Here is a 15,072-nt window from a genome sequence, read left to right as displayed (position 1 = left end):
ATTAAAATCTCCTAATAAATGCAAGTTAATAAGTTCTCTGTTAGCAGAGTGAAAGAAAATCTCCCAGGAGTACATAATTAAGTAGTACATAAGTGTAGGATAGATAAGGTATCGCTTTAAAGGGTAGCTGGAAATTGATTTCTGATTAAAACAAAACATTAAAAACCACAAAGGTCCTTTTCAGATCAGGAGAAAGTAATTTCTAAAAGTAACATTTTTCCTTCCTCCAAACATGCATTTTTACTATAAGAAAGAACTGAAAAGGGAAAAGTGAATTTAAAAAAAAATAGACTATTTACATACATAAATTGATACATGGATGATATATACATCATTATACACATACATAAGTAATAGCTGGACTCAGTGGTAAGAGTTTCATTTAAACTGCCATCTGTTACGAATTAACAACACTGGTGACAAGTATTTTCCTCATCTATCTGTAGCTATCTTTCTCCATCCAATTTTGTTCCTGGGCTAACACTTAAGACTATAAATCCTTAGGGGAAGTGATGCCTCAAAAATAAAAGTGAACTTTGATTGCAAAGAAACTGTTGTATGAAATTACAGCTTTTCCAAGAATCATTTCTAATGAAGTTACTAAATCAGGGATGATTTAGAGTGGAAAATACTGGAAAAGAGTGGAAAATACTATATATTGTCACAATACAAAAGAGGAGGAACACAAGATATCTGAGCAAATTACAGGCCTATTGGTCTTATTTTATGTTTGTAAGGCTTCAAACCAATTTTTAGTGAGGGAAGGAATAACTTGATTTTCCAATGAAAATGGAGTATGGTACAAAAGACAACATAACTTGGCAAAGAGCCCTTATTCCACTCTAATAGTGGAATAGCACTTTAATAACATAGCTGAATTGCATACTACATTAAAGGAGGTGTTAGAGCTCCTCTTCGTCAGAGCTCCAGGTAAGTATTTATTAAGTTGCCACATGGAAATTGATTAGCTCAGCTGGTAAAAATAAGCAACGTTACAAAAAAAAAAAAAAAAAAAAAAATCTGATAAGTAAAGGCTTGTGGTAGAAAGTTACTCATGAAGAAGTTCCTCAAGAAATAGTGTCATCCTACTTCGTACAACCTTCAGTAGACTCAGCAAAAACCCAGCACTCTGTAACAACATGTGCAGATGACACAAAGTTAGTATCACTAATACACATGGAGACTGGTAATATTATGGAGGAAGAATCAAAGGGCTCTGAAGACCAGAATTATAAACAGTCAGTGGAAATGGGTATAAACTGGTCATAAATAAATATAGATTGTAGACTTTAACAGAAAATAAATCTGAAACATCAGAGTAACAAGATTCTTGTGTATAGCAACAACGTTGCTAAAGAAGTTGCATAAAGTATCCCACAAGGCCCTTTACTGCAGATTTGGACAAGGTTATGAACAGAATAACTGCTACATGAGGTAGTTGCTGGTGATAGCAGGGAGTGAGACCAATTGACCAACATGACTCCTTCCAGTTCCATGTCCCCAAGATAGTCACGTTCATGCCAGCAGCAAGCACTTGAGAGTCCCATTGAGGTCGACGGCTTTCAGCAGCCCTGGGAGCTTCACTGGAGCCTCTCACATGCTTGATGCTGCACACGTGCTTCAGCACTTTTCTATCAGTACAGTCTCTGGTACGAGAAACCCCAAAGTGTTTTTATTAGTGGTACATGTAGCACCAGCAGGATGTGTCTGTATCTGGAGTGAAGGACATCAGCTGATCAGCATGTCTTGTAACACTCACTCACTGAATTTGAGTCCTGTGAAGAAAGGGATTGCTTCCTTCCTATTTTGAAGGAATAGAAGGTGGTAGAATCACTTAGAGGAAAATACACTGATTTTAAACAGCTTCTTGATGCAGCAAGAGAAAGCCTGATTTCTTGCCTTGTTTTATTCTGTGTATTAGATATTCATTATACTGATGCTTGAGGGAAGGCATGCAATAAAATTACAGCTTCCTGGGCACCAGAATGTCTCATTAAGGCTTTGTGAATCATACAGACCGTAACTCAGAAGCTTAAGCTCATTGGTGTAAGTGAATCCCCCATATGACGGTCCCAACTATAGCTTCCAAAGAACAAAGCCAGATTGAGCTGTAAACTCATTGCCACGCTGGCATATGCAATATACTCCCCCTGAGAAACTCTCCTCCATGAGAAACTACTTCCCTGCCTGAAAAAAAAAAAGATTCATGACTTAGCCCGATGTGACCATAAAGAGGGTAGAGTAAAAGAGGGCAACATGATCCAAAAACACTAAACGAGGAGACAGTCTAATCCCAGTTTTGCTATTGCCCTACTATATGTGACAGTCAGGTCTCAATTTTCCACCAGTAAAATGACAATAATGTGACTTGGGTTTTTTCTTTTTTTTTCCTGAAGAACTTGGTAATTTGTAGCTGAAAAATGAAAGGCAAAGAAAACCAGTAAGATGAAGGAGCACTGAGAAAAGATTCAACAGGGATCCAATAAGACTGTCACACTGCTTCATAAGACAATATTATAAATGTCACACCTCAATACCATAAGAGTGGGCGTTCCTTGATTGCTTCCTGAAAACTAAGACATTTGTCAATTCTGCATACTGACCCCAGGTCACTTCACTGAAAATTACTGCGAGCACTAGAAACTTATTGAATTTCCCAACAAACACTGGAAAGAATTTCATGCTTTTTTTGGTATTATTTTGCTGAAACCAAAGGGTATTTTAATTAATGGGGAAATGAGCTGATTTTAGCATACCATGCATGTATACCAGTTGCTCTCTAAATACCTCACATCTGTTGCATGCGTGTGTGTGGTATGGAAAGTCCACAACTTGGAGAACTGGACAGATTGTTCTCATATACAAATCCTAAGAGGAAGGTTGCCCTAAGCAGTTCTTGTAACTGTCTCCCACTGTACTTGCTGTACTTTGGAACTCAAAATCTTGAAGTCATCAGCAGACAAAGGAAGTTAATACATCTAAGTTCCTTATCTGAAGCTCTCCCTGTATTTGAAACCTAACCAGGCTGTCCTTAGAGTTAGACTTCTTCACTTAACTTTCTTTTTATCAGTTTTATCAGAAATACTTAGAGATCCCTAAAAGCCAGGAATGTATTCTTAAACCTCTTTTATATCTGTCACAGACCTTCCTTCTTCCAACAGTATTCCTACACCTGATGTACTAATTTCTGTACCTGAAATGTACATCCAGGGAGATATTTGACCGGAATTTCCAACTCCAATTATTTCATAGTAGCAGAAAATTGGATCTTGGAAATATATAATTTGATATGGCATGGGGAGTGGGGGGAAGAGAGGAAATCAGGACCATTTCAGAGTGATTTACAACACTGCAGGAGGTGCCAGAGTCAATCTATGGCACTCTTTATTTTGACAGTGCTGTCAAACTGAGTAAAATGCACTGGAAATCAGAGGGAAATAACAGTTGTGTATTTGGATGACACATTCACAGACTTTTGGTAGCTTAAATTTGGCAGGTGGCTGTTAAGAGTAGAATCTCTTATTAGAACCAAATGGGCTTTTTATACTGCATCTGTCTGAGACAAAGCAAGACCTTCACATGACACAGTTTTCCTCTTAAACTGTGATCCACTCTCCAACACAATCAAGAAGTAGCCAATGCTTTCAGTACTTAAGAGTTTTCTGAGAAGTGCATTTTCACGTGTACATTATGAGCATATGTGAAAGCTTAAAGAAAATGGACCAGATGCTGATTTCATTTACACTGGATTAAATCCTGAAAGGCTTTGGTGCTTTTACACTTCATTTTCCACAGTGTAACCACAGCAGACTTCTGTCTACCGTCTGTTCCTCCTAAAAGGAAACCATACACCAGGATTTTTAGGGTAAATGGCATTGCTCCTGACATGTTTACCACTTCAGACTGAAGACAAATCCTACCTTTGAAAAAGTCAAAGCCCAGTATGAGCAAATGTTTTCAGAGTGCAGGATACTAGCAATTCTCTACACCTAAACACATGGGTAAAATATAAAAATGATAGCGGATGTTTATGGAAACATAACTTATGGCAACAATGCAAAAGGAAATAACAGAGACACTATCTTCCACCTAGGATGGCTGTCATTCTGGTTACATACTACTTTCTTCATGTCTTGCCCCTGTCTGTTGTTTTGTGTTTGTAAACACTGCTGAAAAGCTTCTGCCTTGTCTACACAGGTGCCTAAACTCTGTCTAATGATTTTATGGACTTCAAAAGGTTTTCAGAGGTTCAAAACAAGAGTTAAATAGCTCAAACATAAGAGCCCTCCAAGGGCTAACAACCACAAAGTTATCACCTCTGTCTCTGGAAGTCCCTAACCTGAAGAACAATTATAGCTTCTTCTTACACTCTTCTTTCACTGCCCACTGATGATTGTCTTTGGGGACAGGACACTAAACTATACGGATACCAAATAAAACCAGTCTTGTTTTACTGTAAATGATAGACAAGATGGTTTCTATTTCTATTAATTTTGGGAGGAAGGGAAATACTCTAATAGGTGGAAATGAGTATCCTATGAACTGCAACACCCAGAAAAATTCCCTTTGTTTCAGAAGCAGGGCCATCAGTACGAATTCACCCCTGGGAACTAATTCCCCATGTGCAGAGGGTCAAATCATGCCCCTGGCGAATCTCAGCCTCACTTCACTGAGTTTCTTAGAACTTTTTCTATCACAGAGACTGAGAACAAACCAACATGATCCCAGATGGACTGATGACCATCCTCCTCCCATTCCATTGGGTTTGTTCTAGACTGTCCAGTCCTCATGACCCCACTTTCAGAAGTTCAGATATCTCCAGTGTTCTCCACGTGACTCTTTGGCCTTCAATGATGTTTCCTGGCAAGACTTTTCTTCTGACAGGTCAAGAAAGCTTCACCTTCAGGCAGTCTAAAGCTTCTGCTGACAGGCAGAAAGCTAAATTCCTTTGAGTTATAGAATAAGCAGCATATATTTGTTTAGGAAGGACCAATCTTGGTCCTTACTGTGTATAAACAATAAACATCTGCAGTAAACATCTCAGACTCTGTATGTATTCCTAAGGCTCTGGCTTGATGGCGAGAACCAAAGCTGCCCTTCAATACTGGCCAAATTCCCACTGGCTTCAGTCCTAATTGAGGCCACACTTATATAGACTGACAAGAGGCTTCCCAGAGCAATGAAGTAAAATTTGGCTCCTATACCTTGAGGGTGTTGTTTTACATATATATGCATATATATTTGTATATATGTTCCCCTTCCCACAGATATGGGTGGGTCACACTGCAGATATTGCATAAGGGTAATAGTGCTGACATATAACCCCACTTGGACTGTTGGTAAGCACGGGAGTTACAGAAAGGTGCAGAATTTCTTTACAGCTATTTCATAAGCATTTTCCCAGCTGATATATATACATGCATATGGATTTTTTACTGTGAAATACAGATAAAAATCAATACAAGAGGGCATTAAAGGATAATTCACAAGACAGCTGCACCTGGTAATGTCAAAAAAATAGTAGCAACTACAAACAGAGGATGCTCCAAGCGACGAAATTTGTGACCCTGTGCCAATACACACTGGGGCAGATGAAAACAACTTGTTCCAAAGCTGCTATTGGGGATCTGACATGTTTATCTATTTGGCCCACATGTGGCTGTGTCTTCTAGCACTGACAGCTCCTGCAGGTTGGCAGCTTTTCAAAAGCTTGTCAGCCCTTGATAGCATTCCTATTCCTGCAGAGATGGGCGGGTCACACTGAGGATTACACAGTGATAATAGTGCTGACATATAACCCTGCTTGCACTGCTAGTGAGCACAGGACTTACAGAAAGGTGCACCATTTCTTTGCAGCTATTTCATAAGTGCTTACGCAGCTGACAACATTTTGTATTTAGTATTTATTTAGTTTAAGAAGTAAAATAACAAAGGCTTTAGACAAATTCACAAGAAAATTCTATGTACCAAAGTAATATTTTCAGCAGGATCCTAGAGTTTAGGATTCCTATAGAATTTCTTCTCCAACTTTCTAGCCTCTCATGCTATTAAACTTGTTTGTTTGGGGTTTTTTTCACACTGCACTTCTACTGGTTATGCCATAGCTGTCTTCAGATTTATTGTTCACATTTTCAATGCCCTGATAGATGTAGGTTGCTGCTCTTTTCTGCTTTCTTTTGCTGAACATCTTTATTTTACTCATACGAAGGAACCACAAATCTTCCAGTTTACAAATAGCTTACAACACTTGTCAGGCACCAAAGTATCTTTCAAGAAAGTACTATTGCACTTGATAATGCTATTCCTGCAATAGGAGCTAGAGGCTTCTATTCAGGACAACTTCACAGAAATTATATCCCTGCTGCAGAAGGATGATTATCCTTTGCTAAGCTTTAGATATTTGTAGAGTGTAACCAGTTTAGCTTTCTGCATTTGTCTTGTCCTCCTGGAGGACTTTTCTATTATACTATGGTAGTTACTGTTTTATAATGAGATTTGCAAGCACTGGAAACTGGATGGATTTTTTTCAAGCTGCCAGCTAAGGAAGTTTTCAACCAATTACACAATAAATTAAATAAAAATTACAATGATTTAAGAAATTTGGACTCCAGAAGAACAATTGATTTATTTCATCAGGAAAAATATACCAGGAAATAAAGCCATAACTTAATATATGTAAGTTAAATTAACTAATTTAAGTAAATAATTAGGCTGTAAAGAGGAAGTTATTAAATTACATATATGTATACATTAGAAAAGGGAGTAGAACACAGTGCTTTGGATGTTTCTTTGAATACTATTCCAGAAATGTCTTAATATAGAGCATCAGACTCTACAATATAATCTTGCCAAGTAATTATATCCACAGATGAGGATTTTCCAAGAGCAAATTGTTGGGGATCCTGACTTGGATTTTTGAGGTATCAGTAATTCCTAATATAACAAAGAACTTTTTTAAAGTAATCTGAATCTACCCAGCATAGAGCATTCTACAGTTCCTGTTCACTTTTGTTTTAAAGAAAGAAAACCTCAAACTATGCACAATCTGGCATTCTAGTTTCAAAGCTCTTACGCCTCTCTTACACCCTTAACTTGCTGTCTTTTAACCCTCCTTCCTCAAAATCATTAATAAACACAACACTTTAGGCAGAAACTTAATATTCTAATCAATTACTTCTCATTTTAGTGACTGCGTATAAGCAGATATTTTTTTATTTTTCCAGACAACCCTTACTCCAGAGGAGTACAAAGGACACACTTCAGACCCTTGTAGTCCCAACATGTGTGGTTTCCTCACACCGGGAAAGCCTGGAAGGGAGCCGCCTGGCCCGGCGCCAACCCAAACCACGGTCAGTCTAAACACAGCGCCGGCAAACGTTACTTTCTGACACTTTGCTGCTACTGGAGAGTATTCTTTAGCATAGAAACCTCATCAGTGACTGAGATTTATACACACCCTCTCGCACAACTTCATCTCATCTCTTCCCTCCCCAAACAAGTTTCTACCAGACCAGCACAGAGGAACCAAAGAGAAACACTTGTGTGATATTGTCTTGTGTTACCTGGGCATTGACCTAAGAGGGTAAGTTTAAAAAGTTGCTGAATGCCCACAGAGATCTTGGAAGTCAGTACATCAGAATGTTTTTCAGAGGTTTTCAATCAGGTTTAGGTATTTAAGTACACTTTTGCTCAGTGTTTTGTCTGAAAAGTTAAAAATTACCTGAATGGTTAAACTAAGTAGAAGTATTTAAACCTGCAGACAATAATTTCTATAGTCCATATATGCCACTGGTTATGAATTTTATTCCCTTCTTTCAGGTTACCACAGATATGCAGGCATACATTCTCTATTCAGTTTATGAAATACAAATTTTCATTCCAATATGAAATGAGTCTTTGTTCTACAATATCTATATTAAATGCCACTGTCTGATTTCATGCTGATTCTCCTGGTTTAGTCTGTGTTCTGCTCTTCTTGGAAAGCACAACATCCATAATGGTCAGCAGTGGTTTGGCTAAAGGGAAAATGTTACCAGCTTGGGCAGAGGGGAGGATCACGCAGGGTGCTGCCGCCTCCAGAAATCTCTGAACTAATCAAGTCCTGCCGAACATAACAGGAGGTGACAGCACTCAGCATTTCTCAGGAGGTAAGCAGCATCCCACAGAAAGAAATCTGCTTTTCACACAAACAAAATTTGTTTTCTACAGAAAGCTTATGCCAGAAATCAATCTGTAGTCTGAAAATCTGCAATATGAATAATGCTGTTATTAATGCAATAATCTGAGGAGGTGCTGGTTTTTGAGTAAACTACAGACATGGCAGACACAAGTTAAGTGTTTGATAAAGCATCTCAGGGAAGAAATTTCCTGAAACCCTCAGAACCCTCAGTTTTAAACTGGCATATCGAACACTGCAAAAGTCAAAATAAGAAATTAGATATTCAGCCTGGGACCATATCTCTTCTATACAATGACAGCAAATGTTGCACTCAAACATGTGGGGAAAAATGTTACACCTGTTACACCTGCTAAGCCTCTGCTCTGCAGTTGTATTAATTCAGGGTCAGTTACCTCTTCAGAGCTGACAGCAGAACACAGTAATTTAAAACCACCTTCTGGTGCTTAAAGAAAATATCAAACACAGCTGAGAATTTAAATTTTCTTCAGTAAGTAGTATATCTGGAACAAACAGGAAAGTAGTTTTCATGTGTGTTCCTGTGCAAGCATCTGGTTTTTACATGTAGCAGTTAATTGTACAAAAGCTCCAGTTCATCGTGTCTGCTAGAAAAACTGAAGACTAAATTGACATCTTATTATCTGGAGTTAACACATTGTCACAGGGCATCATCCAGGGAGCACAGTAGATCCCAGTGGAAGCTTCTCCTATAACTAGTAATTCTGGTTATTAATATAAATGTTAATATTAAAATTGCCACTAACATTTTTACTATCATTTAAACAATCTAAATTGCCTCTGCTCTGCTTAATATCACAGTAAAGTAATTCCAGTGATACCAGGAAGCAAGGAAAGAGCTGTATTCAGTTACCTTCTCTCAAATATTTTAATTTCAGGAGGGTGACCACGACCAAAGAAATTAAGAAGCAAACTCTCCAAGCTGCCTTTTTGACTATTTACTGATATTTTGATGTGACTTTCATGCACTGCAGGGCTCCTCCAGGTACTTGACCTTTTTCAGGACATTAGTCTCACAGGAGATCATATAGCATGAGAAATTCAATTGATTAAAGATAATCTGTATAACTATGGGAGGTGAGATTATCAAGTCCTGGTACACAACATTGCACAATGACTCTGCCAGTTACCCAGTGAAGAAAACAGAAAAAAAAAAAAAGAGAAGGAATAAAATTTAACTTATGAGATGAACTCTGTGAAAAATAAACTGACCTTTTTTACATTTTTGTTTAAATCAACCAAGTTGAGCAGGAAGATGTGGTCTTTAGCCCCGATTAGCAGCCGGCCCCTCTCCTCATCTAGCAGTAGGGTTCGAAAATCAAGCCCTTCTGTTGAGCCCAGGAATGGGATGCAGCTGTTTGAAAGCAGCAAGTCTGTGGGAAAATGAAGAAAATCTTTATAATCAAAATGTTTACATATGACTCATTGGTGTCTTTTATAAATATATGCAACCAGCATGGAGTATACCAGTGAGATAACTGCAGTCTTAGAGCGTGTCTTTCTAGGGCCATAATACAGTTCCTGTTAACCTTGGTTTTCTTTGGGTTTTTTTACTTCCAAATTGGGTAATATTTACCTTCACAAAACATTTTCCTGTATGAAATTTTCTTAATAAATTATCTCTATGACATAAAGCAAACAGAAATTTGACAGAAATTAAAACTAAAAAAAGACATTTTTTTGTAAAATATGGGCTGTACTTTTCCTTCTTTGTAAGAAAATGAATGTATGTTTATATCACCATACTCATGGATACACATGATCAAGCATCAATAGCTCAACATATTCGGTGCTCTGCGTATAAAGCAGAAAAGAATGTCAATGCCAGCAAAGAATACACAGGAGCAGGAAACAGGGGTTAAATGTGTCAGGTACCACAGACTCATAGAATGGTTTGAGTTGGAAGGAACATTTGAAGATCATCCAGTCCAACCCCTCTGTCATGGGCAGGGACATCTTTCACTAGATCAAGTTGCTCAGAGCCCTGTCCAACCTGGCCTTGAACACTTCCAGGGATGGGACATCCTCAACTTCACTGGGCAACCTGTGCCAGTGCCTCACCACCCTCATAATAAGAAATTTCTTCCTTATGTTCAATTTTAGTCTACATTCAGTTTAAAACTGCTGCCCCTTGTCCTGTCACTAGAGGCCCTAGTAAAAAGTCTTTCTCCATCTTTCTTATAAATAAGCTTCTTTTTTATATTGAAAGGCCACAAATAAGGTCTCCCCAGTCTTCTCTTATCCAGGCAGAACAATCCCAACTCTACCAGCCTTTCTACATAGGAGCAGTGTTCCAGCCCTCTGATCATTTTCATGGCCCTCCTCTGGACGTACTCGAGCAGGTCCATGTCTTTCTTGTACTGGGGACCCCAGAGCTCGATGCAGTACTGCAGCTAGGGTCTCATGAGAGTGGAGTACAGGGGCAGAATCACCTCCCTCAACCTGCTGGCCATGCTTCTTTTGGTACAGTCCAGGATATGACTGACTTTCTGGGTTGCAAGCAAACATTGCTAGCTCATATCCAATGTTTCAGCCACGAGTATCCCCATGTCCTTCTCTGCAGGGTGGCTTTCAATCTGATCACCCAGGCTGTATTGATATTGAGGATTGCCCCAACCCAGGTGCAGGATCTTGCACTTGGCCTTGTTGAACTTCATGAGGTTCACATGGGTTCATTGCTTCAGTCTGTCAAGGGACTTTGAAAGATCATTTAGTCTAATTAAATGAGGATGACATCCCTTCTCTCAAGCGCATCAACCACACCTCTCAGCTTGGTGTCATCCACAAACTTGGTGAGAGTCCAGTCAATCCCACTATGTCACTGGTGAAGATGTAAAATAGCATTGGTCCCAGTATGGACCCTCGAGGGACACCACTCATAACTAATTTCCACTTGGATGTTAAGCCATATATAACGTTGATAAGAACTGGAAGGAGGTAACAACCACAAGGTGTACAGAATGTTTGATATAAAGTTCAATTTGTCCATTGTCTAATATTAAGTTATAGTGGCATTATAGAGAATTGCTACAAATAGATTTTCAATTACTATCATTTCAATTGAGAATTGAGATCTGAATCAACAGCCATCGAGCAGAAGTATATCCCTAGGGCATAGTACTGAAATTAAGGCAATACAGAGGCATATTAAGGGGAGCATCCAGTAGCAACACCTCTAAGATCCTGACGTCTTTGCTTTCCTTACAGAGGTGGCAATGGGTAGCTGTTCCTGCATCCTTGCCCTCTCTGCAGAGGAAGTTTTCCCTATTAAAGCACAAATTTGACACTTAAGTTTTACTGTGATTTAATAGTGGCTTCCAATCTTTTCCAAAAGGTAATTAAGACATGTTTCTCTATGAAACTAATGAAAGAATTTATGCTTCGCCTGTAAAAAGGCTAAAAGGCTGTAAAAGTTAAAACTCTGTAGCCTTTTGCTTAATGAATACTCTGTGGACGTAATTCTGGATGAGGACACAAACAACGTATAGAAAAGAGCACAATGACAGTTTAGTCTTGTCGGGTAGTCATTAATTTGGGGAGAACAAAAATAAACATGTGAATCACTTCTTCCACAAGCAAACTCTCCAAGCTAAACTATTCAGAAATCTTTGGATAGAAAGGCAAATACTGTATTTAATTGAACATAAAATTAAAAGTATTTCCACCTTCTTGGCACTGGAGGGACACTGTAGCCTTCCTGCTAGAGAAGCCAGACTTATAGCACAAGTTATTTACACTTCCTGATCATGATAAAAATCAGGACCAGAGTTTTGCAAAGTAACTCCTGAATGAAATAAAAAGAAAAAAAAAAACAAACTTTTTTTTCCAAGGTCTCTCACATAACATGTGACAGGCAAAGCAAAGATTACGTACTGTTGCTGGCTAATAAACAGCACTGTGGGAGAAAAAATATCTTATAATTATTAATCTGACTACCTGGTATATAATTACAACAATTATTTTTTGGCTCAGTCGCTTCTACTTAAGCTCGTGTGGTTTTGTCTGGCTCACTGCTGAATGTTGTTACAGTACAGTCTGAAAACAAATTGTCTTGTATTGCAGCTCCTATTCCCCTAGGTGAGATTTATTTGGCAATACTTAGAAAAAAATCTTACTTCACATTGATATATTAAACCCAACGTTAAGCACTACACTGCTTTACACCAGCACTGTCCTTTCTCACATAAGTTTTGTGAAGACAAAGATGTCAAGTGTTTGGGGTTTTTTTTTAAACTAGTAACACTTTAAAAGGCCTGCTTATTAATTGACAGCAAGATCACTTAGGAACAATGTATGGTTAGCATGGTACTATAAAAACCTAAGTCCTATCCAAACTATTTCTTACACTAGAGATGGCTGATGAATAGCCTGGCTGAAGAATAGCCAAGCAAGCGTAATAAATAAATGCAAATTTTAAAAAGGAAAAAGAAAAGCCCTCTAAACTTCACTAGTGTGTTTTTACCCAATAAGAAATAAAGGTGTGTTCTTCCTGACACTTGTTGTTACTGGGTTCTCTGTTACACACATACATTTTTTGTGTGTGATGTAGATGTGTCTTCATTAGACGTCATACTTTGTACAAACCTCCTCCATTGCTTTTTCTAACTGGAAATTCTTGGTACTGGATATGATGGAGCTGTTTATTGGGAAAGGGTTCTCTGATGATGGTCACAGCACAGCAGGAGGTTTTAGCTCCCTTGGGCTACTCAAATTTTTCTTGCTGATCTCTAAAGTACTGTTTATCAGCTGAGCATTGCTGGAGTACATTATTTCTGAGTAATTGTCTTTCTCTTCTCCACCCATAAAAGCTGGCTGCATTACTAGATTTTCTGATCCACTGTATATAATAATTAATGCTTTATAAATTCTGCAGTCTAGATTAAGTCCCTATTTAACAGTTCTATGTCCCGATGAGTACACAGAATGGAGGGAAGAAGAGGGATACAGGATCACAATATCTAGTAATTAGACATTGATGGGCATTAACAGGAGAGAGTCATGAAATTCACAGGCTACTGTATTTCAGCAATCCATATCACCCTCTGTTACTTTTAAATCTCTTCTGATGACAAGCTTCCAGTCATATAACAGTACTTGCCTGTGGGACATGGGTAACTAAGATGCAGAATATGAAGGAAAATTCCTTCTCATTTTCAGCCATAGGAATTTGATCTGAGCAAGGATAAATGATACATTTGTACAAATGCTCTAAAGCACTTCCATTGCTTAGATTCATGCAGTCCATTGCAAGTGTGTCACATGCCAAAATGTGCAGACCTGATTCTCTACATAACTGAAAGGAGACAACAGAGGCTGCTCTCCACTTCCCATTTCTTTCTTATTTGGAAGGAATGATCTCTGTAGTGACCATCCCAAAAGAACATTTGTTATCTATCACTTAACACTTCTAGTATTTCTCAGTAAATAACCACCAAGGACAGTTACAATGGGGAGGAAAAGCTGTCTCATGACTGAAACACCCAAGTGGGAATGAGCCCTGCCTTGTGCCTTGTACAGTCATTTGTTTCACGGCATCATAAGGAAAACATCTGTAAAATGTTCCAGATTGAAGTGACAGCATTGCATACTGATTTCTTACTGATGCAAATGACAACACAAGCTGCAAAATGGTGAAGTATCAGGCCTTGTAAATAAGACTCTGAACATGGCCACTGGTAAGATTAAAACTGAAACATGACCCAATAAAATTTGTCAAGTAAACATTAACAGAGAACTGATTAAATTACAGCCAAATTAATCATTGTTCTCACTCCATAAAAGCAAAACAATCCAATCTTATGGGTTGAAATTTCCCTTCACAGTGAGATATATTTAATATCACCAAGGATATTACACTGGAAAAATTTACTACGAAAAGCACATTTGTCCAATGGTTTTAAGGCTTAGAGCTTAGAGAAAGCTGTTGATTTGAATCGCTGCATCTCCGTAGGCAGGTTAATATAGAAACAGCATTCTCACAATGCACAGAAACAAAGTTAGTTACAGAGATGGTCTTTCATGAGTACATGTTCAGCACTCAGCTTACAGTGTGTATTTGCTGTTTTACTGAAAATTAAATATTTTTTTCCAGTCTGGTGACTAAATGAATATCCACCAAACTCCTTTTCTGGGTTAATGTTTCACTGCTGAGTGGTAGAAGCTGGAATAGTGACTGGTTTTTATTCATTTAGAAAAGTATCTCAGTGGACTTGGCTAACAAGAGCATGATCATTCCTTACTTAAATAGTCTCCAGCAGCAGAACCACGGCATAAAGGCTTTGAATGAAAAAAAACATCATCCTGTTCTGATAATATGTATTTACATTTATACAGCATATTTAGACTTCTTGGCCCCAAGTCACATATGTGGTGCCCACGCTGTCATTCCTTGACTCCAGCATGGTGTAAGCATGCAGCAATCTGGAACTGCTTGGTCGAGGCTCAGAATTGACTTTGTGGTCAGTCACAGACATTTTTGTAATGACAGAACATGCCTAAATTGGAAAAAAGGGAACTCCTCAACCTGTTTCAAAACAGCTACATCTAATGACACCTTTGAAGGACTTCGAATTTAAAGGCTGTATATATATAATTCTGTAATTTTCATATTCAGTAAAAAACAAATGTCACATAATTTTCCTCTAGATAGGAGCAAGTCTCTTCACGTGCTGGAAAATACCCATGATGATTTACATGGGTATTGTGTGAATCCTCAGCTAAATTTTGGGGATAGAGAGATGTCAATATAGCATGAATATAGCAATTTACTTAATTCCTAAAGTATTATGAGTTTAAAAGATCCAATTGACCCCAGATGTACTTGTATAAAGGCAAAGAGAATATTTCCAGTCTACTACTAATCTTTACTACATATTACA

At 38.2% G+C, this 15,072-nt stretch overlaps 1 protein-coding gene and 1 long non-coding RNA gene across 11 annotated transcripts in view; one reads left to right on the top strand and one right to left on the bottom strand.

Moving 5' to 3' along the window:
• SEMA3D (semaphorin 3D) overlaps positions 1-15,072 on the bottom strand; it is a 142,718-nt gene that overhangs the window by 69,829 nt on the left and 57,817 nt on the right. For all 7 annotated transcript variants that reach the window (XM_074869848.1, XM_074869846.1, XM_074869849.1 and 4 more), the window contains one exon: positions 9,407-9,567. In XM_074869848.1, the coding sequence (XP_074725949.1) occupies positions 9,407-9,567 (161 nt within the window). The remainder of the gene's footprint in view (positions 1-9,406; positions 9,568-15,072) is intronic.
• Positions 5,787-9,325, top strand: LOC141943985 (uncharacterized). Of its 4 annotated transcripts, none has more exons than XR_012629123.1 (4): positions 5,787-5,837; positions 7,224-7,582; positions 7,959-8,147; positions 9,073-9,325. It is a non-coding gene; the product is annotated as an uncharacterized LOC141943985 (long non-coding RNA). The 4 variants fall into 4 exon arrangements; XR_012629124.1 differs by lacking the exon at positions 5,787-5,837 and adding an exon at positions 5,844-6,675; XR_012629125.1 differs by lacking the exon at positions 5,787-5,837 and having other exon boundaries at positions 5,844-7,582; positions 7,819-8,147.

This window comes from Strix uralensis, chromosome 5 (assembly GCF_047716275.1).
Source record: "Strix uralensis isolate ZFMK-TIS-50842 chromosome 5, bStrUra1, whole genome shotgun sequence".
In the NCBI taxonomy this organism is placed as follows: domain Eukaryota; kingdom Metazoa; phylum Chordata; class Aves; order Strigiformes; family Strigidae; genus Strix; species Strix uralensis.
The sequence above is the reverse complement of the archived record's forward strand: the minus strand, read 5'-3'. Positions and strand labels throughout refer to the sequence as shown.